At 43.0% G+C, this 26679-nt stretch overlaps 1 protein-coding gene across 1 annotated transcript; it reads right to left on the bottom strand.

Annotated features, from left to right (window-relative positions):
- Nucleotides 1-1924: 1924 nt before the first annotated feature.
- Nucleotides 1925-21722, bottom strand: LOC104593916 (dihydrolipoyl dehydrogenase 1, mitochondrial-like). The gene is made up of 2 exons (XM_010254009.3): nt 21348-21722; nt 1925-3455 (listed from the first exon to the last, which is right to left on the bottom strand). Exons 1-2 carry the CDS (start codon nt 21624-21626, stop codon nt 2205-2207), a joined length of 1530 nt encoding a protein of 509 aa, XP_010252311.1. The 5' UTR covers nt 21627-21722; the 3' UTR covers nt 1925-2204.
- Nucleotides 21723-26679: the final 4957 nt, after the last annotated feature.

Here is a 26679-nt window from a genome sequence, read left to right as displayed (position 1 = left end):
ACGATTGTCACAACACGCGTATAGCCTCGAGAACCGAAGTGACGACCTTGACAAGCAACCTTCAGAGCATTAATTGCCTAGGTTCGCCCTTCAGCACCGGTTCAACCAACACCGCGAATACCCAGGGTTCACCCAGGACCACCGGTCCTGTTAACTCCTCGGGTCTCCTCAGGACACCCAGTAGCAGACACCGACCAAAGGAGGCCGCGCCACGCCTCAATCGGGTACCCCACTCTTTGACTTCGGAACTGGGGGAGTGGTGTTCAGATTCCGAAATTTCAAGTACAAGTTCCTCAGCCGAAGAGCAGAGATCCCGACTTTGAAGCTTAGCACACCATGGCCGAGCATCACAGTGGTCTCGACACTGAAGCTCGGCCTCCCATTGACATTAGAAAGCCCTTCCTCGACACCCAGCCGAGCTAAGCCCCCAACTTCGGAGCTCGGCGCACAATGGCCGAGCATCACAGTGACCTCAACACCGAAGCTCGGCCTCCACCAGGAATCAGAAAGCCCTTCCTCAACACCCAGCCAAAGTAAGCAACCATGCAGCATTTCAGCCAAGGAATGAAGAGCCCTTCCTCAGTTCCACCAAGAAGACAGACCTCGAAGCTCAGCTCGACACCTCGGTGTCCTGCTGAGCTACACGACCATGCAACACTTCGGTTGAGCACTCCCTCTCCTCGGTTCTAGAACTGGGGGAGTGGTGTTCGGATTCTGAAGTTAGAAATCTTGGAGTTCTGTAGCCAGCGATTGAAGGACTCCCCGGCCACAGCCCACATCGCGCGGACCTCACATTCTAGCGAAACAAGTGGACCAGGGTTCAACTAAACTTCAACTTGGAGTTCCTCAACCGAGGAACAAAGCATCCTATCGCACTACACCTCGGCCGAACACTTTATGCCTCGACTTCAGAACTGGGGAAGTGGTGTTCAAGTCATGGCTGAGTTGGTCCTGAGAGACACGTGGCCACCCAATCATCGCCTAGTAAGCCTGGCCGCGTTGGCATAGCTCAGCCACGGCTGCATGGCCCAACCACGTCGGGATAGCTCGGTCGAGCTATGCTACTATTGTGGCCCTCCATCTTATCCCCTCAGTCACGTCAACTACATGTCATGCAGATAAACACAACTATAGATAAGAGGAGAGAGGAAGACAACTCCGTCGGGGAATAGGACTCTATCCCGAGAATCTCGATAGTCAACCTCATCTCGGTGATCCTGGAAGCCTAATCTAACCCGGACATGGGTCTTCGGCTATAAAGAGGCATTCCCCGCTCAAGGTAGGGGATTGAACTTCGAATACTCATACTGTTACTCTGCTCAGACCAGCACCCACATAGCTCGGCCCGACCATCCACTACTTCCTACTGACTTGAGCGTCAGAGTACCTACCTGAGGATAACTCCTCGGGCCTCTGACTTCTCCTTTCTTGATCACAAGTCTAGAAGCACGACCTCGTCTTTGTAGCTCAGCACCGCCGTATTGGCAAGGACTATCTAGTTGCTCTCCTCAGTTCATGCACTACCTTAGATTAAGTAGCATCAATTTGTAATAATTGTAAAAGTGATAACTATATAACAAAATATGTTAATCATTCTGAAAATGAACCAACCCAAACCCAAATTGGGGTTGGGTCTGAATCATTAATTTCCGTTTATCAGGTAGACCATTGTACCTTTTCCTAGACTCACAATATGAATTACACTATTCGTGATATCTTGAGGGAAAAAAAAATCAAAGTAACAAAAACATAATTAGTATTGAAAAGACAATTTTAAAAATGGATGGTGATGCACTTTGGATATCCATGGATATGGTGGGAATTTGTTGCTATTTGCTATCTAAGTTGGAACTGTGTGTTTGAGTTCCTTGAGCCACCAAAGACTAGAAAAATCTATACTACCAGAAATACATGATACCGGGACTTTGACCAATCAAAAGAGTTTCTTGGATTAAATTTTAAGAAAATAAAAAAAGGTAACATGTGCAGTATTCTCAAGTAATTCCCCCCTCTTATTAAGTACATGATATACCGAAAAGCAAACCCTCCATTTGTGGAAGAAAAATCAGTAGAGGCAACTTGCAGACCGTATGAAACATTTGTCTTGTCCCGGTGAGAGACATCAAAAGAAACAAAGGATACAAAAATCTAAACAAAAGGTAGGTAGTAGAACAAGAAAACAAATGCAACTACCCACTCTTCTCCTAGATGTGAATAGGCTTGTCATAAGTGGCCATTGCAGCTTCCTTCAAGGCCTCACTCATAGTTGGATGTGCATGACATGTTCGTGCAATATCCTCACTTGCTGCTCCATACTGCAAGGCCAACACTGCTTCATGAATTAATTCTCCAGCATTGGGTGCCATGATGTGAACCCCCAATATCTTGTCTGTTTCCTTCTCTGCCAAAATCTTCACCACCCCATCAGCATCATCGATTGCCTTGGCCCTGCTGTTAGCCAGGAAAGGGAACTTCCCCACACGATAATCAACTCCAAGTGCCTTCACCTGCTCCTCAGTCTTCCCAACAGATGCAACTTCGGGGTGTGTATACACCACACCGGGTACCAGATCATAGTCCACATGGCCTTCCTTGCCAGCTATGAACTCTACACATGCTACACCGTCTTCTTCTGCCTTGTGGGCTAGCATGGGCCCTGGAATCACATCTCCAATGGCATAGACACCCGGCACACTTGTTGTGAACCGCTTATCAACTGTGATTCGGCCTACCTTATCAGTTTCCACACCAATCTTTTCCAGTCCAAGCCCAGCTGTGAATGGAACTCTACCTGCAGAAACAAGCACAACATCTGCTTCCAAAGTGCCTTGCTCACCACCACTTGATGGTTCAACTGTCAGTTTCACACCCTCCCCAGACGTGTCAACACCAACCACCTTAGTCTTGAGCATAAATTTCATCTTCTGCTTCTCAAGGGCACGTTGGAATTGTTTTCGAACTTCGGCATCCATTGATGGGACAATATCTGGTGCAAACTCAACAACAGTTACTTCAGAACCAAGCCTCCCCCAGACAGAGCCCATTTCTAGGCCAATGTAGCCTGCCCCAATGACAATGAGTTTCTTTGGGATTTCTGACAAGGACAGAGCTCCAGTTGAAGATACAATCTTTTTCTCATCAATGGTGATGCCAGGGAGGGACTTGACATCAGATCCAGTTGCTATTATGATATTCTTGCCTTTGACAATGGTGCTCCCACCTTCAAGGGTGTCGACAGAGACTTCGGAAGGAGAGATGAGCTTGCCATAGCCTTTAACATAGCTTACCTTGTTTTTCTTGAAGAGACCTTCTATACCTCGTGTTAGATTGGCAACAGCTTTGTCTTTCTGGGCCATCATGGCAGGCAGATCAACCTCAACAGAAGGGAACTTCACGCCATGGCTCGCAAATGAATGCTGGGCTTCATGGTACATGTGGGAAGAATGAAGAAGTGCCTGGGGAGATAAGAATAAAAAATTAAGGCAAAAATTAGGATGGTATATCCAATAAACAAGCCAGACGTACTCTTTTCTTGTATAAATATCAATAGCATAAATATACAAAAACTCGTATTCAATTAAAACAACAAACTTCACAACAGTTACAATATAAAAGGCCACTGGCTATACTTTCAAAGAAATCATAATATTATCCTGATATTTATAAATGAACATTATAATGAAACTAAATAAACAAAATATCTCTAATCTATGTATGGGCTGTGAAAAGGAAAGTTTGGTCCAAAGTACCATTTCACTGGGATAACAAATACTTATTATGCCACATTGCCACCTTAGGTATAGCTCTAGAATCTTAATCAAGGCTAACTGGATATAGCTCCAGAATCTTAATTAAGGTAACTAACCAAATGTATTTTGGTTCTAGGCAACATTATTAGTGCAGATTGAGGTCCCATTATGCAAATTTTTTATTGGTCCCTTTATGCAAAAATTAGAAAGCCAAGGAGAGGGTCAAGCTCCCCTCCACCCTTATGCCAAATGCATTATGTTTGGGTTGTTGATTGGCTATACAAAGTGAGGGTCAGACTTAATCCCAAGGTTCCCACTTATTTGGGGTTGGCTATACAAATCCTGTCCCACTATTTTGCTCCATCAATGACCTTTACCAACCATCTGATCAATTTTAGTTAAACCGTATAATTGATTTGTTCCCCCTAATCAGTTAATATAATAAAGCTGAACTTTGATTGGTGTGGTCTAAGCAATCTTAAGAATTCAGGAATTGGAGTCTTTAGGAATATGAGAATGATATATTTAATGCTCCAAAAAAAATAAGCAAAACAAATATATCAGACCAAGGTTCAAAATGTTGGTGTCGGTGGAAATATTGGTCACAAAACATAAGGAATATGTTGGAAATGTAGGAAATATCATATGGAAATTATGCAATTTTTTTTTATCCGCAACAGAAAATTTATTGACTTAAAGAGCAAAGCGAATTACAATTCCCCCACCCCCACCCCAAAAAAAAAGCTTAAGCAGAATACATAAAGTCTATAACTTCTTTACATTATAACTGAGCCCAGAAGCATTGCTCTCTGTTTACATCTAGCTTAGCTAGATTATCTGCAAAACCCAGTGCTTTAAAAGCGCAAGACGCAAAAAAAGCACAAGGGCCAATTTGCGCCTGAGGCGCAAGGCACAAGGTGAGGTGTGCACCTTTTTAAGAAAGGCGCAAAAATACAAAAAAAAAGCTAAAAAATAAAAAAAAAGTCAGAAAATTCCAAAAAATGCCACAAATTAAAAAAATGCAAAAAATATTAAAAATATTAAACATAATGTTAATAGAAATATAAACTTAAATTTTAAAATAAATGATTTTAAAAACCTATTATCTAAAATTAAAATAAATAAACATAACATGTAAAGTGTATTCAAATGAAAATTTAAAAATAAAAGCAAACATATAAAGCATTTTCAAGCATGTAAAAACCCACAATCTCTGTTTTTCCTTAATTGCATTGCTTCAAGTAGTTAATGTGATGTAAAACATATTGCATTCTTGATTCTGTGAGTCGCCTTTGTAGCATGTCCCTTGAGGCAAGCCCGAACAAGTCTATATTAGGGTCTGAAATTCTTATATCTCACATAAAAAATAATGAATTTACAACTTTCATTGCCTTTAAAGTTGTAAAATCATTATTTTTTATGTGAGAAATAAGAATTTCAGACCCTAACATAGACTTGTTCGGGCTTGCCTTGAGGGGTGTGGTCGGGGGTCCGGGGGCGGAGCCCCTGGCCTAGCTGTTAGACTCAAAAAAAAAAAGAAAGCAAAAAGCACAAAATTTTAAAAAGGCACATGCTTGGACTGAGGCGCAAGACGCCTTTTGAAAGAGGTGCGCCTAGGACCTGGGCGAGGCACATACCCCAAAATGTGCCTCGCCTGTGCGCCTAGGCACGCCTTTTAAATCACTGGCAAAACCATTAGTCGGTCTTGGAATCCATTGAATGGACACCAACATTTCCTTTGAAAGCCTTCTAAACTTTTTTATCTCATTTGAGTCATTTCTGAACTGCCAAGGAGCTTTCTCTTCTTGTTTCAGCCAGCGAATAATTACCTCGGAATCTCCTTCAATTACCAACCTCCTTACCCCTAGCTCCATTGCTTTTTGCACCCCAAAAACCACAGCCTTTAATTCATCTGTTGTGGAGTCTCCTAGCCCAAGTGGTCCTGAATACAACCCCACAACTGCTCCTTTTTCATCCCTTATCATTCCTAAACCAGAGGGACCCGGATAGCCAAAGCTGCTACCATCATTGAGAAAGCCAATTTTGGGAGAATCCCACCCCCTAACTATTTTCTTCTTCATGTGGAGGAAGCTGCATCCATCCCCCAATTTCTAAAAATATCGTCAAAGGTAAATCTGGAAATTATGCAAAATTAATAGACATTGTGGAAACATTATGAAGTATGTGAATGTAGAATGGTATTTTATGAAATGATAAAAGAAGCATCCTTTTTTTAATAAAAATTAAATTTACTAGGTTGTAATGCTGTAATATTGATTTTCTAAGAATATAAAATTTACTTATCAGAGAAAGAAGATAAAAGAAGTATAAGTACACCCTTTTTGATTATTATCTTGTTCTAAACCACTGAATGAAGCAAAGAAACTAAGTAGGGATGTCAAAGGATTGGATTTGGTATGGGTTTGCCTCAACCCTAACCAAACCCTCTAATGTTCCTACCCAAACCATACCTAACCCAGAAACACGCCAAACCCATCCTGACTCTATACAGTTCAACCCAATACTGACCCAAACCGACCCACAGCATTTCACTTGTACTTTTTATACATTTTGAAAACCTAAAATCCATTAATTTAAGTTGGGATTTGGTTTATAGGTTCTAGAATTTCACTTCATTAATGAAAGAAGAAAACCCAAAATAAACATGAGAAGAGATCCTAAACTTTACAGCTATGGAGTTAGAAGTCATAGCCCTGACTCACGCTAAAGAATCAAAACCCAACCCAACCCTATAGGGTCAGTCCAAGGTGGGTTTACCATTTAACCTGACCCATTGACATCCCTCAAAGTAAGGTTAATGGACAAAATAATATGTTGAAAAGTAGTCCTATAAACTACATGATAGAGCTAGTTCAAACAAAATTTAAACTCAGAGAAAGTGCAAATGGTTCTAATAGATCAACAAAATAGTAAAAACTAAGATTTAACTTCATATTTGAAAAGTATTTTGAGATGAGCTCAAAGCGGCAATCATGTCCATTAGGTTGGCAATAATACCTTTCACATATCTACAACATTATTTACAACTTATGTTATAATACCATCTCTTGTACTCCACATAGCATCAATAGTTTTCATCGGGGGATATGTTGATTCTAGTAATATGCCGCGTTGGTACATACAGAAATGAAGATATGTCAAGGAAATATTAGGAAATTTATGGGCATTTTAAACCATGTATCAGACAATCAATTTGATTTTATGTCAAGGAAATCAACCATGGAAGCTTAAGGAGAAGATGAGATATCTTCACATGGTATTCATTGATCTGGACTTTAGAGAAAACATATCGTAGAATTCTTGGAAAGATAATATGGTGGGTTTTGGAAAAGAAAAGAGTACCAAATAGGTACATGGACCTAATTAAGAAAATGTATGAACATGTACCAACCAATGTTAGAAAACATGTGTAAGAGACAAAATAGTTTCAAGTTACAACTTACAATGGGCTCCACCAAGACTCAGTAGACCTTATTTGTTTGCAGTAATCATAGACTTGGGAAGAGGTCCCGTGGTGTGTGTTGTTCACAAACAACATATTGTTAATTGATGAAACTAGAGAGCAGACTGAAATGGTTTTGTCACATGTACAGAAAACCATATACAACACCAGTTAGAAGTGATCTGTTGCAAGTTGAAGGATATAGAAAAGCTAATAGCAAGCAAAAAGGACATGGTTTAATGTAGTGAGAAATGATTTAGGGCCCATTAACATGGAATGGAGGGGAATGACAGGACAGAATTCATTTAGCTAGGATACTCCATATGGTCTGAAATTATATAATTCCTAGAGGGTCAAGCTGGAATATTTACCAACTTGGATCCTGAAGAGGTTGACATTTACAGGTGGACAACAAAAGAAGGGTGTGCAAAGGGATTCTCAGAAGTTGATTGTATGGTGAGATACCCAGAGTAGAGACTTTGTAGATGGATGCAAATGGTAGGAGAGATCATGATAAGCTCCCAATACCTTCACTGATTGCAGTACAAGAAAGAGCTGGTTCGAGTGAGGTCACCCTCCTGAAACGGAAAAAAGAAAAGAAAAGGGGAGGAGAGTAAGAAGAGAGAAGGGAAGGAGGAGGAGAAGTAGGGTTTTTCTCTTTTTATTTTCAAAGGTAAGGTAATTTTATTCATAAAAGTAACTGAGGATGCAACAAAGCCCGAGCCAAAAGGCTGGCCCAAGGACAATTCAGATACAGACTCCACAGAGACTGGGAACTAAACAGCTGATGCAAGTTCAGTTGTTTAAATTCAGGGTTCACAGACACCCAGGAAATCAGCTTACTCACAGCCCCCTGCACTAACCATAGTTTTTAAGGCGCCAAGGTGAGGCTAGGTGACAGGGGGGAGCCTTGTCGCCTAGTCGCCTAGGCGATGGATTTTTTTTAAGTAAAACCATATATCCTAGGGTAGTTCCCTAGGTTCCATAATTATCTTTCCTTAATAATTATCCATAATTTTCATAAGAGAAGCATAAATTTCATGTTTAAGTCTAGAAAAATCAACATTTTATGAGAAGAAAAAGAAAGGAAAGAAAATTCAAAAATATAGGGGCTGAACCCCTACTTTTGTTATAGGAAAAGAAGAAAAGAAAAGGTGGAAGAAGAAGATGTGGAAGAAGAAAATCTGTTGATTAGACAAAATTTTAAGTTCTTCCCTTGCTTATTGGTTCAGGTTTTGAAATCTTTGAGGTTTCAATCAAGGATCAAATTTTCAATACGGTACGCCCCATATCTTTGGGGTCCCGATACACCTGTTTATAGATGTTTTCGGGAAGCCATTTTTAAATAATATATAATTATATTTAAAAATAAAATTGAAAACCAAAAAAATAAAAAATGGGGGAGTATCATTAAAAGTACCGATACACCTGCCGATACACAAAGGTGTATCGATACTTTGAACATACAGCAGTTAGCAATGTTTGTGTTGATTTCATTAACCCTAACAAATAAGAAAATAATAAAAAGAAATTAGTATATAAACACATAAAATGAATACTCTAGTTTAATAATGTCTATTTTATAATTATAATGTCAAAAAAAATAAAAATATAAAAGTATTTTATAACACAATACACAAAACAACTGCTTGGCGATTGGGTGAGGCGAGCCTCCAAGGGCGCCTTGTCGCCTAGGCATCGCCTTGACAACTATGGCACTAAATCTTCTGGACTTCTAACTTTGTTACAAAAAATTCTGTTTTTCTTTCAGACCAAATGGACCAAAGGACAGCTGCTGGAATAGTTTTCCAGACCAACTTTCCTTTCTTCTTTAGGCCTCTGATCTTCCAACATAGCATATCTTTGACAGTGCTTGGCATGACCCAGCTGATTCCCAAAGCTTTCAAGAAATGCTCCCACACCTGAGAGGAAACCAGACAGTGGAGACAAAGGTAGTATATAGTTTCAGGAAGAAGGCCACAAAGCCCACAAGAAGAAGCTGGAAGCTGGACACCTCTTCTTTCCAAATTAGATCTAGACAGACATTTATCTAGAGCCATTGTCCACACTAGAAAATTAGATGAAGGGCTGATTGGACTCCAAATCTGATTGAAAGAAAAGCCCGTAGAACCTGAACTGCTAAGCTTGAGGATCAATGATTTAACTGAGAAGCAGCCATCAGCATTCCATTTCCAATTCCACTCATCCTCCATATTAATGTCTATCCCCTGACCCTGTAAAAGCTCCAGAAGCTCCACAACCTCTTCCAGCTCCCAATCAAACAAGTTTCTTCTGAACTGAGGAATCCAGGTCATAACATTTTCAGAAAAGGTATAGGACTCAGCAACCGAGGAGTCTTGGTTAGCAGCACACTGGAACATGAGAGGGAAAGCCTCAGCCAAGGGGCCATCTAAACACCAAGGGTCCTTCCAAAAACTTATTGTCACCTTTGCCCACCTTAAATCTTAAACCTTACAAGAAAGCAGGAATGTTTTTCATAATACTTTTGCAGCTAAGAGATTTCTCCACCAAGCAGTCCTTTTTGAGACAAACCTCCAGATCCACTTATTGAGAAGGGCAGAATTAAATATCTTTTTCTCATCAATAACAGCAACTATCATTAAAAAAGAGAAAGTACAATGGACTAGGGAGGGGTAAACTCTCTTACCCCTCCCTAGAAAGTGTACTGTTTATAGAAAGTACAAGAAAATACATATAAGCCAATTACAAAATGGCTCAAAATAAATGTTACCTTCCCACCCCTTGTTTAGGAAGGGTATCCACAAATGTATTAGCACAACTTTTTACCCAATGTAACTGAATCTCCACACCTTGTGCTAGCTGGTTGAACAATCTTTTTTCATTAGCATACTTCAATAATGAGCTTTTAACAGCCCACCTTCCTCCATGGGGAGGCACACTTGGTCCAATCAATGTTTTAAAACGCAGAGGCACGACGCTAGGCATTCCACTACCTAGAGGTGTGAGGCGTAGTTCAGAATGCAAGAGGCATAAGCCTCCTTAAGAGGAGGGGGGTTAGGAGGAGGATGAAGAGGAAGGGAGGATCTCATTTTTTTCTTTATTTTTAATAAAAATATTTTATATTAAGAAGAATAAAGATGCATAACATTAGTTGAAAGGGGGGGTCTTGTCGAAGCGGAGGGGCAGGGGGCAAACCACTTTCTTTCCCCTTATCTTTTCTTCCCTTCCCTTTCCTTTCCTTCCCTTTTCTCTTTTTTTCTTCTCTTTCTTTTTCTTTCCCTTCCTTTTCTTTTCCTTTCCTTTCCTTTTTTTTCCTCTTTCTCTTTTTCTGTCTATTTATATCAAATGTGCATGAGGCGCATGAGGCGTACGCCTCTAGCACGCCTCATGAAAAAAGCACAAGAGGCATACGCCTCAAGGCGTTTTGGGAGTACCTCGCCTGGAGGCCTCCAGGCGTATGCCTCCCACGCCTTTTAAAACACTGGGTCCCACTTGACTAGATGCATTTTTTTATTTTCTTCCCAACCCCTCCAAAGAAAATTCCTCTGTAATTGCTCCAGCCTTTTTGCAGTCTTAGTTGGGTTGGGGAAGAGAGACAAGTAGGTGGGAAGGTTAGAAAGTGTACTTTTTATCAGGGTTACCCTGCCTCCGACTGAAAGATATTTGGCCTTCCAAGAGGACAGCTTTTTCTCCACCGTTTCTAAGATTGGAACCCAAACCACTGAAGAACATTTTGCCCCAAGAGGTAGACCCAAGTATTTCACAAGAAGGAAATCTATCTGGCATGCCAACACCTTAGCACATTCCTCCAAATTTAACACTTGGCCCACTGGAATAATCAAACTTTTGTTCAAATTTACTTTAAGCCCAAAGAACACCTCAAACCAGCCGAGAATCCCAAGTGGGACTTCCAACTGCTCAGGGGATGCATCCAGAAAACATAGAGTATCATCAACAAACTGGAGGATGTTAACCTTTTCCTTTCCAAGGGAAACTACAAAACCTTCCCAAAAGCCAAAATCAGAAGCCCTCTTGCTAAAAAGAAAGGATTTTCATGACACAGATAAATAGCAAGGGAGAAATGCAAACTTTGATCCAATATCCAACTTGCATGCCAGGATTTCCATGACACAGATAATCGACTCTAGAGCTTTCAAAAAACCCTGTAGACTGATCGTTTATCAGAACCAAGAACTTGGGGGAAGAAATGCAGACTTTAATCAAAATTCTCCACTTTTGTCCAAGGTTCATTTTCTCGCACACAAAGTCTAAGCATCTCTAATTAACATGGTCGTAATCTTTCTCAATATCCAGCTTGCATACCAGGGCAGGAGTCCCCTCTCTCCTTCTAGAGTCGGTTAGCTCATTGGCAATGAGAACAGAGTCAAGCATTTGCCTCCCCAGAACAAAACACTCTGGTTATTAGAGATCACACTATCCAAATCCCCTGTCAACCTTTCAGCCAACACTTTCGCCAAGATTTTGTAGAAATTGTGCAGGAGGCTTATCGGCCTAAAGTATTTTAATGTTCACAGTACCTTCAATTTTTGGGATAAGAGTGATAAAGGTGGCATTCAAACTTCCTTCAGGGAAGATTTGAGTGGAAAGCCTGAAAAAACATTCAACAAGTCTTGCTTCATAAAGCCCCAACATTTGACATAAAAGAGATTTATTAAACCATCCGACCTAGGGGATTTATCCCCTTCCAACTTGCTGCTTGCAGCCTTAGTTTCATCCTCCAAGAAAGGCCTCTCAAGAAAAAACTTGTGATCATCTGTTAACTTCTTGCAGGGTAAGTCCAAAGGAAGAGCTCTGAAAGTCCAATTTTCCTCGTAGAGATTTTTATAGAAGGAAATGGCAATCAATTTAATTTCAGCAACTGATTCCCCCACTCTTCCTTCCCCTCCTTCAACCAAGTGACCTTAGCTCTCTACCTCCATTTAATTTGCGCCTAATTCTTCAGCTCTATCAATTTCTTCAATTACACTTAGAAAAAGTCTTTTTTTCAGTTTCCGAATTCAAGCTGTTTTCCAACTTCCAAATTTTTGCCTTTTCCTTGATTGCTCCCAATTTTTTTGCCAGAATGAATGATCTCTGGATCCCTCCACATGAAGATCACACCAAACAGCCTTCAGCATTGGAAGAAGTTTATCCTCTTCAAACCAGATATTTTCAAACTTGAAAGGTGCCTTAACTTCCTCCCGGTTGCAAGAAATCAGCTGGATTGGAGTGTGGTCAGAGACTGGTCTAGGGAGAGAAATCTGTCTAAAATTAGGGAAAAATAATCTGTTGGGGCCCCAGTCCATATGAGACCTCAGGCCCATACCCCTAACCAGCCTGGGGACCAGCCCACATTGCCTATAGAGGCCCACGAGGAGCACAGCATGCTGAAAGAAGCCAAACACCCGCTCATTCGCTTTATGTACACAAGGAAGACACATCAGCCATGAATAGTCCCATGCACATGTCGTGATTTCCTTGTACACTTTATAAATATCTGAGAATAAACGAGTAGGGCAGACCTGGCTTAATCCATTCTAGTAGGAGGTTAGGTCTCCCTCAAAGAGACCTCTGTGGTGGGCAGTATCCCATCAAGTTGGTATCAGAGCTACTGGCGGTAGAGAAATGATGAACATGAGATCCTCAGCAATGGAGGGACGAATCGATAAGATCGAAGAAGAGCTTCACAAGGTGTTCGGGGAGCTAAAAGACTTGAAGGACTCCATTTCGATGGTAGCCAGCCAGTTCCAGAGGTCGTCCCATTCCAACCTGCACGAAGGGGATAACAAAGGCTCCAGTTACTCCGGCCACACATACGCAGGATCTGGATTCGAGAGGATGGTCAAGTTGGTATTTCCCTCGTTCTCAGGTGAGGACCCCATCTCTTGGATATTTAGAGCAAAAAGATTTTTTGAGATTAATGAAACTCCTGGGCATCAGCGTGTGCCGATGGCTTCGATCCATTTGGAGGGGGAGGCCATCCATTGGCTCCAATGGCATCGACGTTCCAACCCCCAGAGTGGGTGGACGGAATTTACAAAGGCCCTCTGTCACCGTTTCGGACCATCGGGGTTTGAAAACTTTGATGAAGCTCTGTCGAGACTTAAACAATTGGAGACGGTGAGGGAGTACCAGAATGAGTTTGAGAGGTTGGCTTCTTAGGTTTATGGATGGCCTAAATCGGCGTTGGTGGGAGCTCTCTTAGGGGGATTGAGGGATGAGATCCGATATGAGGTGAAGGCCCTATAACCAGTCACCGTAAATTCAACAGCTCACTTGGCCCGCCTGCATGAAGAGAGACTGAATAAACTCAAACGGGTGGATAAGTCGACCCTGGTTGGACCAATCATCAAGACTCCCCCGACCAAAACTGAACCGGGTCCATTCAAACTGGTTGGACCGAATGGTTTACCCCTCAAGCGTCTCTCATGGGCGGAGATGCAGTCACACCCCAAGCGTGGACTGTGCTATAATTGTGATGAAAAGTTCGGGCCTGGACATCGTTGCAAGAGACCCCAACTGTTTCTATTAGAACCGGAGGATCTAGAAGAGGGTCCCACAGTTAAAGAAGGGACCTCGAAAAATGAAGAAGAATCTACAAAGCAAGGGTCGAAGATTTCCCTCCATGCCCTGACTGGCTCATCCTCACCTCGAACCATGAGGCTGAGAGCAGTGATCGAGGGCAGTCCGATGGCTATATTGGTGGATAGCGGGAGCTCTCTAAATTTCGTTTCAGAGCAGCTAGTTGACCAGCTCCATTTAGCAGCGGAGCCTGTACCAGCTTTCTCAGTTCATGTAGCTAACAGACATAGACTCAGTTGTGATGGGGTTTGTAAAGCCGTGAAAATCAAGGTGCAGGGGCACTTACTCCAAGCTAATCTACACCCGTTGGAGTTAAGGGGGTCCGATGTGATTTTGGGCATCCAGTGGCTTCAACAATTGGGCCTAGTGACTTCTGATTCGGCCCGTCTGACCATGACTTTCACCATAGACGAGCAGAGTTGCACTCTTCGAGGCCTCGACCCAGGGCCCCCATTGCAAGAAGTCGGTCTAACAATCAAGCCAAGCCACCATTTCTCCCCTCCTGTCATTCTCTATTTGGGAGGTGACCCAGTGGGGCCCACATTCAACTATCCCTCTGGGTCAGTAGGCCTAGGAAGAGATCTCACGGAATTATCCAGACTACTACAGGCTTACCAAGATGTCTTCCAAGAACCCATGGACCCACCCCAAAACGAGACCAAGACCATAAGATTCTCATATTGCCCGGGGCGGGACCAGCCAATGTGAAGCCATACTGTTATCAACATTTCCAAAAGTCTGAAATTGAAAATATTGTAGCTGGTCTGAAGAAGAGGGGACTGATACAACCCATTCCAGCACATTTTCCTCACCTGTCTTGCTGGTAAAAAAGAAAGATGGCACATGGAGATTTTGTGTTGATAACCGGGCCTTGAATTGTATCACAATAAAAGACAAATTTCCCATACCAGCAATTGATGAACTATTGGATGAGTTGGGAGCTGCAACAGTGTTTTCCAAATTAGACTTGAGGGCCGGATACCACCAGATCTGAGTCCACACGGAGGATGTGCCAAAGACGGCATTCTGGACTCACGACGGGCACTATGAATTCCCGGTCATGCCCTTCAGGCTAACCAACGCTCCATCCACTTTTCAAGCTTTAATGAATGATATATTTCGGCCCTACCTCAGGCGGTTCATCCTGGTATTCTTCGATGACATTTTGGTTTATAGTGACAGTTGGGATTCCCATCTACAGCATCTGAAAACTACCTTGGAGGTCTTGAGGCAACACCGGCTCTACGCCAAGAAAGACAAATGTCTATTCGACCAGACGGAGGTGCATTACCTTGGCCATATTGTCTCTCAAGGCCGGGTTAGAGCTGACCCTGACAAAATTGCAGCCGTGGTTAACTGGCCCATTCCAGATTCCATACGGGCTCTTAGGGGGTTCTTGGGCCTAACCGGTTACTACAGACGGTTCATAAAAGATTACGGCCTAATAGCTGGCCCTTTGACCCAACTACTCAAAAAGAATGCTTTTATCTGGAGTGACCAGGCCAAAACCGCATTCTAGGACCTCAAACAGGCCTTGTCCACCCTGCCCACTCTTGCCTTACCAGACTTCTCTCAAGAGTTCGTAGTAGAATGTCATGCATCTAAGTCCGAAGTGGGAGCAGTCCTTATGCAACAAGGTAGACCCCTTGCCTACTTCAATAAAGCGTTGCCTACCCAGGCCCAGCTAAAGTCCACCTATGATAAGGAGATGATGGCGATTGTCCTCGCGGTGTTGAAATGGTGACCATATCTGTTGGGACATTCCTTTGTCATCTGTACCGACCACCAAAGCCTCAAGCACTTGTCAGAACAACCAGTGCACATCCCAGCTCAGCAGAAGTGGTTGTATAAGCTGTTGGGGTTTGACTACAAGGTGGAGTACAAGCCCGGCGTATCAAACAAGGCAGCGAACGCTCTACCTCGCAGCCATGAGGTTTTCATGTTGGGTGAATCTCGTCCCAATTTTTCTATCTAGGCCAGGCTCAAGAAGCCCACCTAGACGAAACCATACAGAAGATTGTTCAGAGGCTTACAGCAAATCCAGCTTCAGCCCTAGGGTTCTACTTAGTGGGGCCAAATCTCTTCTTTAAAGGGCGCCTAGTGATTGCAGCCCAATCAAAGTACCTTCTGGAGTTACTTCAGTTGTTTCATGGCTCTGCCTTGGGTGGCCATTCGGGAATACTCCAAACCTACTGTCGGTTAAGCCAGCATTTGTTTTGGTCAAGGATGAAGAAAGTCGTCCAACAGTTTGTAGCACAATGCCCTACTTGGCAACATTACAAATCTGACCATCAAACCCCATCAGGATTGTTGCAGCCTCTCCCGATTCTGGCTCAAGTATGGGATTTCATCACGGGACTCCCAACTTCCATGGGTAAATCAGTAATTATGGTAGTGGTGGACAGGCTAACCAAATACAGTCATTTTATTGGGCTGGAGCACCCATATACAGTGGCCCAAGTAGCACACACCTTTGTCAAAGAGGTGACCCGACTGCATGGCACCCCATGATCCATTGTGACGGATAGGGACCCGGCTTTCATGAGCCGCCTCTAGACTACATATTTTAAAGCCCAGGGGACTCAATTGAACCACACCACCAGCTACCACCCACAAGCCGACGGATAGTCTGAAGTGGTTAACAAGTGCTTGGAAACTTATTTGAGATGCTTCACGGGGGAAAGGCCCAAACAGTGGATGAATTGGCTGCCATGGGCCAAGTTGTGGTACAATACCACCTATCACTCATCACTGGGAATGAGCCCATTTAAGGCACTGTATGGGAGGGAACCACCTCTTATACTCCCCTATGAAGTTGGGCTGACAGTAGTGGCAGAAGTGGAAGAAAAGCAACAGTAGAGGGATGAAGTTTTGAAGTCCTTGAAGGAGCATTTGAACCATGCCCAACAGCAAATGAAGGCCTAGTATGACAAGCATAGGCCAGTGACCTACCAGGAAGGAGAGTTTGTGTTCCTGAAACTTCAGCCCTACCGCAAGTGTCAGTCGCCCATCGGAAGTGGCCTAAATTTGCACCTCGGTTTTTTGGGCCCTTTCATATAGTGGGCCGAGTAGGAGAGGTGGCATACAGATTGGATCTTCTGCCATCTTCTCGCATCCACCCAGTCTTCCATGTTTCCCTACTAAAGAAGAGCATAGGACCTCACCTGAATGCTAGCCCCACATTGCCTGAGTTCAATGAGGAGGGGCACTTGCAGCCGGAGCCTATGGTGGTTCGAGATCTAAGGTGGGTGAAAAGGGGGAAAACAATGCACAAGGAAGCCTTAGTGGTTTGGAAACACCTGCTCAAGGAGGATGCATCCTAGGAAGACTGACAATCTCAAGAAGATGTTTCTAGGCTTCAACCTTGAGGACAAGGTTGTTTTGAAGGAGGGGCGAGTTGTTGGGGCCCCAATCCATATGAGACCTCAGGCACATACCCCCTAACCAGCCCGGGGACCAGCCCACATTGCCTATAGAGGCCCACGAGGAGCATAGCATGCTGAAAGAAGCCAAATGCCCGCCCATTCGCTTTATGTACACAAGGAAGACACGTCAGCCATGAACAGTCCCATGCACATGGCTTAATCCATTTCTCTTCTTCTTCTCTTAGTAGGAGGTTAGGTCTCCCTCGAAGAGACCTCTGCGGTGGGCAGTATCCCATCATCATCCCAGTTGGAAGATACAAGGAATTTGTCCAGCCAAAACAAAACGGGATTATCTTGGCAAAGGAAGGCCTATAAGGTCAAAATTATTAACAAAATCAGAAAATAAGCTTCTCGACCTTGTTCTTCTACCTCGTGTTTCTTTCTTCAATAGATAGGGTAACATTAAAGTCACCACCTATGACCCAAGGATAAGACAAGGAACCTTTCACATCTGCTAGTTCTTCCTAAAAGGCAGCCCAAAGACTTACATCTGTTGGATGATACACATTTGTTAATTGACAATAATTCCCATCAGAAAGTTCTAACAATAGGGATATTGAAATTGGTCCAATTCGATGAGAGACTACTCTGCAGAATGAAGGGTCCCAAAGAGTCACCAAACCCCATGCACTGGCAAAAGCTGAATGTTCTCTCCATCTAACCTAACCTTCTCCCTAAATACTCTGGACAATAGAAGCATCCACCCTCTCCAGCTTGGTTTCTTGCAACAGTATGATTTTTTATTTAGGCCACTTTAGAATATCACATACCACCAAACTTCTCCTTCTCGACCCTAAACCCCTAATGTTCCAGGATAAAATTTTTAAGTCCATAAAACCTTCAACAAAACAAAAAGCAAAGGAAAACTCCTACTCATCAAAACTTCATAGAGCCCCTCATCGGCACCTCACTACTCCCTGCTTTATCATTTAGGCCCCAAGTCTGTCTCATCATCTCTCTACTCTTCTTCCCCCCCCCCTCTCTCTCTTTCTGTTTGCTCCCTCTTTCCATAAGGCTTCTTTGTTCAACCCCCTCCAAAAAATTTAATTATTTTCTCTTCCATCCCCTCCATAGAAACCCCTAAAAATTTCCCCAAACCCAGAAGCTTTGAAGAGCCCCAAGAGGAAGATGATGAAGAGTCTGTTCAACTTACTTCCCTGAACCACCGAGGCAACTGATTTGCCTTTATTGTTTTTCGATAGAACATTTCCACCATTTGGTAATGAAGCTTCAGATCCTTACCCCAAGGAATCCAGCTACTTGTCCTCTTGCAAAATATCAGCCTACCCTTCTTTCTGCTCCTCATTGCCTACCACTGCGATTGGCAAGATCTCTAATAGATCTTCCTCCATCCGCACCAAGGGGAGTTGTTTAACCACCATCTGCGGTGGCTCCAGTGCCGGCAACGTCGTCGATTGCGAGGGGAGAGGGGACTAGAGTGTACTTGTGTGTCTAAGTCCCCTTTCCTCTACACCCAACAAGAGGGCAATAGGCTCTCAGGAGGACTCGAACCACACACCCCCAGCCTACTTTGGGTGTTGGTTGAGCCAAGCATGACATGCCCATAAAAAAGTTTAGAGCATTATCTTTGTTATTTAATAATGGTTTCTAGAAAAAAAAATTATATTTGGTATCCACTTTTTGTCAAATAAGCAAGTAGAAAAAGAAAATCTTATGTCGAAGTGTCCAAGAATTTTAGAATCCATTGAGTGTCAGAATCTGACATGTGTTTGACATGGAAACTTCATTCACTTAAGAGAGTCCATGAAACATTGTATCTAAATCAAAGCTTAGAAAGGGAGACCAAAACCATTTTGTTGATTCTACAAAAGGTCATTGTAATGGAAAATGAGGAATTGAACTAATGGAATAAAAAGTTTTTCATAAAGCAGCCTGCAGATAAGAATGTGATCTTCTCCCTGTCTTTTGATGCAGGACCTACACAAAGTTCTCAGCTTGCTTGTTTAACACTTTGCTTAAATTTAACAACCAAATAAGGTTGGACAGAAATGTAAGAAGCATTCTAAAAATTAATAAACAAAAGGAAACAGGTCCGTTAGGAAATAAGATGGGAAATGCAGCCTACAGGTTGGGTGGACAATTTAGAAGGGCTAATTAGAGGCTTAGAAAGGACACAAGGGTGAAACAACAATAACAACACAAAGAATCTCTAAGGTTGTGTTTGGTTTGAAGGAAAAAGGTAGGGAAATGAAAGGAAAAGTAGGGAGAACTATACAAACCTTCTGTGGTTTTTCCTGTCTTTCCCTTCCTTTCCCTACCTTTTCCTTCAAACAAAACTTAGTCTAAGATAATTTCATTGACTTGGAAAAGAAGTAATAAAGAAAGAAAGATGGGACATTAAGAGGATAAAGGGGAACTGAACAGAACTAAGGAATCTAATTGTAATGGAGAGGGGGCAAGAAGAAAATATAAAAAAAAAAAAAAAAACTAAATTGAGATTAATAACAAGATACACAAGACACAATAAGTAGATAAGATACCTATTATAGAATAAAGATAGAGCCTAATGAAGTCAGCATTATTAGGTTTCTCTAGCAATTACCTTCATAAGTTGGGAATCAGCACCAAACATATTAGTAGAGAAAACTCTTCATTCATTCATTCCATCACCAATGGTTCAAATGAGCTAACACATGGGGTATTCGTCGAGAAACACAACTGATTTACTAAAACCTACAAAGTATTTGAGTTTTCTAAACAAATAAAGAACTAAAAACACTTGAACTAAAAACTATTCAAAATATCTTGAAGATTAAAAGTAAATCTTAGGATACACCCATTTTTCAAATATATAATCAGAATAAAATCAAAGATTGAATTAGGGGAACCAAATTCAAATCATGTTGAATCCACTTGTTGACAGCTAACCACTTGGGCCATCTGGAATGGGTTGAACTTGGTGGCCCTTGAGCTCAATTCAGGGACTTATTCAATTTAGATGTATTACTACAGAATTTTAGGCCTGTTAGGTTCATGTAGAATTGTGAAAACCTAACTGTTGGCCCATTATGATAGCCATACGAAGGCAGAAGGCCCATATAAACCAACAGAAAAGTATGAGTTTAATTTCCTTTCTAAGACTTTGGCCCCACATACTCTCTTTTCTTTCTTTTTAGTTTTTATCTCTAAAGGTACAATTTTTCATCTCTTTTTCATTTGAGATCTGAATTGTTTTCTCTAATATTAAAAATGTCAAATCATTAATTCTTCTTCTTTACCAACCATGTACACTCTAGTATGACTTCTTTTCATCACTTCTACTTTCAACAGGGACTAAAACTCCTTTGGGATTTGAAGAACTCTAACATTTCATTTCAGTTTTAAGAGTAACCAGAATGATGGACCTAGCCCCTAGATTCCGGTATGCAATAGAGAAGAAATAAGAAGAACAAAAGTGAAAATAACAAGGGAAATGGAAGAAGTAACATGAAGAGTAAAATAAATAAAACTTCAACATTTTTTAGATTTTACTCAAAAACTGCCTTAATCTTGTTGAAATTTCCAACAGGATCTCAAATTTCGGCTCAAAAGGTCCAGCTTTAAGCCAGGTCAAAATCTGGTTCAAAGCCTTGCTTCCAAGCCATGAGCCTGGTCCCAAATTAGTAGGCTAATGCGAGCTTTACTAGTATGGTTATTTTATTCAAACTTGCAATCATCGCTAATGTGGCTATTAATGATCCGTTATTAATTTATATGTAACCGATAAATTAAAATCAATAAATTACCATAAAATATTAGAAGGACAAAGAAGCATTTATAAGTTTGAGCCCCAACTATTGCAATATCATTACTGCCATGTTCATCAAAGAACAGAATCATAACCAGAACCAACATAAGTCAAGCATACCTCAAAAAATTCAAACAAAAAAGCATAGACTTGAATAAAGAACACAAAAATATACAAAAAAAAAAAACAAGGAAAGGAGAACGCAATTCTGCCCAATAACAGATTTCTAAATGAAACATTATTCCATGAACAGTAAAAAACAAGCGCTTCAACTCAGAAATAAACCCAACAAAGTTAACGCTTGCACAAATTCAGATCTAAACATAGAAAAGGACAGTAACAGATCATATGGAACCTCGCCTAATTCGAATGATACAAAGCCATAGAAATGAAAATACCTTGGAAGGGATGCAGCCGACGTTGAGACAAGTCCCGCCGAGGGTCCCTCGCTTCTCAATACAAGTAGTCTTGAGACCCAACTGAGCGGCTTTAATGGCGGCTACATAGCCACCAGGGCCACCGCCGATCACGACGACGTCATTCTCTTCGGATCCCGATGACGTGAAGCTTCTAGAGAAAGAAGATAGAGAAAAAGAGTACCTCAAGGCATCAGAAGAGTTGCTGATGCTCCTGAATAGGAGGTGAGACTTTCTCCTGGCAACGCTCGCCATGGCCATCGCTCCAATCCAACTGCTCAGTCTATGGTTGCTTTCGGAGAAGAAGAAAAAATGAACTCTCTTGTTTTAGATTTGAAGGCCAGAAAATGAACTCTACCATATTTTTTTATTAATATAAATATTAATTATATATTCATAAAACAGAATTGTTTGCCACTTTGCCTGACTGCCATTTGAGTGAACCGGGTCGGGTTGGTGGAAACGGGTCTGATTTCAATACGAGCATCTGAAATACAAGGGATGCGAGTTTCAATCAACCTCTTTCCGTCAAAAATTGATTTGGTGACACTCTGGCATATCTGCTAATCAAAAATAGGACGAATCAGATATGGTCCCAACCCAACTAGCGATGACAATTTCCCCGTAAAACCGGGGCCCCGCCCCGAATGGAGCGGGTTTTTCCCGACCCTAAACAAGGACAAGGCGAGGATAGGGAAAATAATTTTTCCTCAAATCGAGTACGGGGCGAGGGCGGGGGCGGGTTTTGTATATAATTCCCTGAACCCGCCCCAAATCCAAAGGTAAATTAGTAAAATATATCCATGTTTAATATTGATATTTAAAATATCTTTAAGTTTTTCCTAAATTTTTTAAAATCCTAGGATCCTAATGTTGCACGATCTGACTGCTCCTTGCTGGAGGATGATCTGGCTTTCAGTTAGACGACGAACTAGGTGAATCTGCAAAAAAATGATCAGAGAACCCGAGGTGGCTAGCCCGGCGAGGTCGCTCCGATGCTTAAGTTAGATAGTTGTTGCGAGCTGAATAGTTTTGAGAATGTAGAGAGCTTGAGGGCTAGAGAGCAGAGAAATCACGCGTACCTTGGGCAATCGGAGTTTGAGCCTTTATATAGCTGAGTCCTCGCGGGTTTTGCGAATCGGTTCCGGGATCTTCGTCACGATGGGATCTGTTTCCGCTTGAATTGGAGGATAATGTTACCAACTGATAAGGCTTATCAATTCCTCCCGAATCGGGCGGGGAGGAGATAAGACTTGTCGTTATTCGGTGTGATCTCGCAAGGTTCGAGGTCTATTGGAGAGATTTCCGGGGTCGTCACATAGTGGTTTGGGTCGGTATCCCCGAGCTGATACTTTTTTAGTTCCGAACTGGACAAAATGCTGAACTGCCTTGGGACCAAGGTGGCCTTGTCCCGAGGTGACTTAATGCCGAAGTGACCCTGTGCCGAGGTGGTTGGATGTCCGAGCTCAACTAGGCATGTCAGGTTGAGTTGTCATCTCTTGGTCGGGTCGTGTCCACGTGTCCCATTTTTACTTGGTCAGGCCAAATCACCCTTCATCAATTGCCCCCCACTCCCCGAGCCAGGGGTTTCGACCCGATGCGGGGAGTTCATGACGAGTCTAGGTGGATTTGGCACGAGGTCTAGGTGGTTTGCCAAGCGGATCAGTTGGTCGGACCTGTTCGAACTTCTGGTTTAACCAACAATAACCCAGGTCACGTCAGGTGTACGTGCGGACGTCACGTTTTTTATGGACTCCGCGGACGTCAAAAACGCGCTCAACCGATTTCGTCCTCGGGCATCGTGCAATTGGTTTTCATGAGAGCCGTTGGATCGAGCAGGTCTCAATCGTTGATCGCCTCGCGATGACCTATAAATAGGGGGTCGAGGGACCCTTCTTCCTTACCAAAAATCCTATGATTGAGCTCTCCCGAGGTCGCGTCGGAGTCCTTTGGTTTGCTACTTCCTTCTTTGTATTCCGAGGTCGTTCTCCTTTTGGTGAGTTCGTCTTTTCTTAGTTTGTTCTCCTTTCTTGTTCCTGTTTTAACATGTCTAGTCCTAGCATTGATAGGCTCCTTGATGATTCTAGTGAGCTCGAGGGTGCCGAGGTGCAATCCTTGGCTCCTGCTAGCGAGGTCAGCTCCTCGTTAGGTAGATCCCCCCTTCGCCCCTTAGAGGAAAACTCTCTACCTGAAGTTGGGCCATCTCGGCCGGAGGAGCCTAAAGCTCGGGAGGAGGGACCGACCTCTAGAGAGGAGGTCCCATCTTCTTCTCGGGGTCAGGATCCGGATGACTTCGGTCCTTCTACCATGACCTCGGATAGGCGGTTGTCTTTGGTAGCTCATTACCGTCTCCCTGATAGCCTAGTTTTTAGTGTTCCTTTAGGTCAGTACCCTTGGTCTCACGATCACCATGAGCTCGCGGTTTTCGAAGAGCATCTCGTAGTCGGGCTGCACTTCCCGCTTCATCCATTTATTATAGAAATAATCAAGTTTTTTGACATCACCATCAACCAACTACACCCAAACTCTATCCGGACCATAGTATGTACCATCTCCCTGTTCCACGAATACAACCAACCTCTGTCCTTAGACGTCTTTAGTTTAATCTGCTCGATCAAAAAGAACTCCGCTTGTCTGCGCGGGGACATCCAACAAAGTTACTACATCTCTCCTCGGCCCAGGTTTAAAATCCTGTTCGGTAGCCCGAACAAAGTATCGGCTAGAAGAGAATATACTTTTTTTGTTTGGAATCCTGAGGGATGGCCCTTCCCGACTCACTGGAGGGTGGCTATCAAAGATCCTAGAGTAAGCTTAGACACAAAGACTAGGGCGGTTGTTAAATCTTGGAGGGACCTCGGCCTAGAGATGAGAGATTTCTTGGCTGAGGAGAAGCTTGTGCGAGCTGGGCTGAGCCTTCCTGGTAGGTCTTCACCTCGATACTTATTTACTTTAAATTTTCTTTAGTTCGTGACTAACCTTTTCTTTTCCTCTTGCAATAGCAATGCTGGAGGTCGACGCTGAGAACCTTCTCAAGAGCTTCCAGAGAGGGAAGAAGAGGAAGGCTTCAAAGAAGTCTTGCCGGGAGGCCGGTCCTTCTGCCCCTGTTCCATCCGAGGTCGTTGCGCTGGAACCGATTTCTGTCGAGCTCCCGAAGGAGGAGGTCCGTCCTCAGCCTCCCATTGTGGACCTGGACGAAGGCGTTCTGCCTCATGAATCGGAGAGCACTCCCGCGCCTGAGCTTCAGCTCCCAAAGGAAAGTATAATGACCCCTCGGCTCGAGCTGCTCAAGAGTAAGGACGCCATTTTTCCTGCTGAGGTCACAGAGTGGGCTGACATGCCTACTTGTTAGCTCGGAGGCCGGGCTGCTAGCTATTGCATGGTGGTGAGTATTCTTACTTTACACTTCATTTCCTTGTCTTCTTTTTTAAATGTACTTACTTCTGTTTCCTTTGCTAGGTGAACTTTGCCATTCGTTCATTGGTCTATCAGTTCGAGGTCCGCCTGAAGCAAGCTCGGGAAGCCGAGGAGAAGGCACGAAAACTTTACCGCGAGTTGGACATAGCTCGGGGCGAGGTTCTTCGGGCTAAGAAGGGAGCTCAGAGTCAACAGGAGCTGATCCTGGCACTAACTGAGGAGAAGGGGAAGTTTCAGCGTGAGAACGAGAACTTTGAAGCAATGATCCGAGAGTGCACCGAAATCTTCGAGACCGCCATTCAAGAGGCGTGAGCTGAAGAGAGGGAGCGCACCATTGAAAACTTCAAGGAGTCTCCGGAGTTTCACAACCTCCAGGTCAAGTATGGATCGAGCTCTTACCGTTCCGGCTTCAAGTTATGTAAATATTTGATGCGGCAAAAGTTTCCCGAACTGGACCTCGGAGTCGTTTATATGTCTGACCTTACTCCCGAGGTGGCGAAGGCGACGAATGAAGAGCTCGGCTCCTCCGAAGAGGAAAGCGATGATGAAGTCCCAGAGGCGGGCCCATCAGGTCGAGAGGACGTGGAGGAGGATCATATGGAGACCGACTTTCCTAACAGTCCAAATGCATAACTTTTGCCTCTTCTCTTGGACCCTTATGATGTATACCTCGGGCCTCTGAGCTTGGTTTATAGTGAAAGTTTTTCCTTTGTACTCAAAATTTTTACATCAATGAAATAAAAACATTTTGACTATTTTTGTGCAAAAATTTCTAAGTATGAGCAACTCCCGAACTGGTGAACTAAACCAAATAGGAGTAGGGATATCGAAGAAATTTTTTTCAAGTGTTGGTTACCCCGAAGTGTTGAGTTAACGAGCTGGAGTCCGAGTAGGGGTAACTTATCATTATTGTACACCGTGGTGGGCGGACATCATAGGGTATATACCCGACCTGTCTACTCACGGGCTACTTCCTTAGGTGTTGGTTGTTCCTTAGGGTCGTGCTGTCAGGCTTGACCTCGAATGGGATCAACCTACTGTTATATGCCAAGGTGGGCTAGATGTCGTAGGGTTTATACCCGAACTATCTATACCTTATGCGTGAGGGCTGATTTGCCTATGCCAAAGAGGCAACTAGGACTTGTCTGCTTATGCCAAAGAGGCGATTAGGACTTGTCTGCCCATGCCAAAGAGGCGACTGGGACTTGTTTGCCCATGCCGAAGAGGCAGCTGGGACTTACTTGTAGTGCCGAGGTCATATGTCAGCTCGACATTATGGCCTTTGGGCTTCTGGGAGTGACTCACAGTCCTCTCCCTAGTTCAGTGATCACGAGTAGTATGAATACTCCTTGATCCATGGTTTTTTACCAATACACTAGAAAAGTGAAGGAATTATCCTTTTAAAGTGGGATCCTTGTGCTCCATCATCCACCTTACTTGAGGCAAGTTCTTTGGTAGAGAAGATATAGGAGATGATGAAGGAACATTATGACCAAATGAACTAGAAAAAAGCCATCACCTATGTAAATAAAATAAGAATTTTAGTACTATAAAAAATTATTTTACCTTGGGGTCAAAAAAGAATCTCTATGTGTCATGCTCTCTGGTGAAGAAGCTTTGTGTAGACTAATCCTTAAATCTAAGAGACCTTGGACCCATAAAGGTCTACGAAGGCATGCATACTGTTGACGAATCACTATATGCCGTGCTCTCTGGTGAAGAATCTCTGTGTAGATTAATCCCTAATTTCAAAAGACCTTGGATCCAAAGGTCTATGAAGCTCTATACATAGAAACCCAAACCCGTGAAGGTTTGGGATGGCTTATTATTGATGAAGCTCTACATGCCATGCTCTCTAATCAAGATGCTCTGTGTAGGCCCTAGTCCTTAAATCCAAGAG

This window comes from Nelumbo nucifera, chromosome 5 (assembly GCF_055504915.1).
Source record: "Nelumbo nucifera cultivar China Antique chromosome 5, China Antique-T2T, whole genome shotgun sequence".
NCBI classification, from domain to species: domain Eukaryota; kingdom Viridiplantae; phylum Streptophyta; class Magnoliopsida; order Proteales; family Nelumbonaceae; genus Nelumbo; species Nelumbo nucifera.
Note: the sequence above shows the minus strand (reverse complement) of the source record. Positions and strands in the feature narration are given on the sequence as shown.

Excerpts from the sequence above, each read along its gene's own strand:
- LOC104593916 (XM_010254009.3), bottom strand. The coding sequence starts at position 21,626 with ATGGCCATGGCGAGCGTTGCCAGGAGAAAGTCTCACCTCCTATTCAGG. Across the intron at positions 3,456-21,347 it reads TCGGCTGCATCCCTTCCAAG|GCACTTCTTCATTCTTCCCA; the intron begins GTATTTTCATTT and ends TTATCTCCCCAG.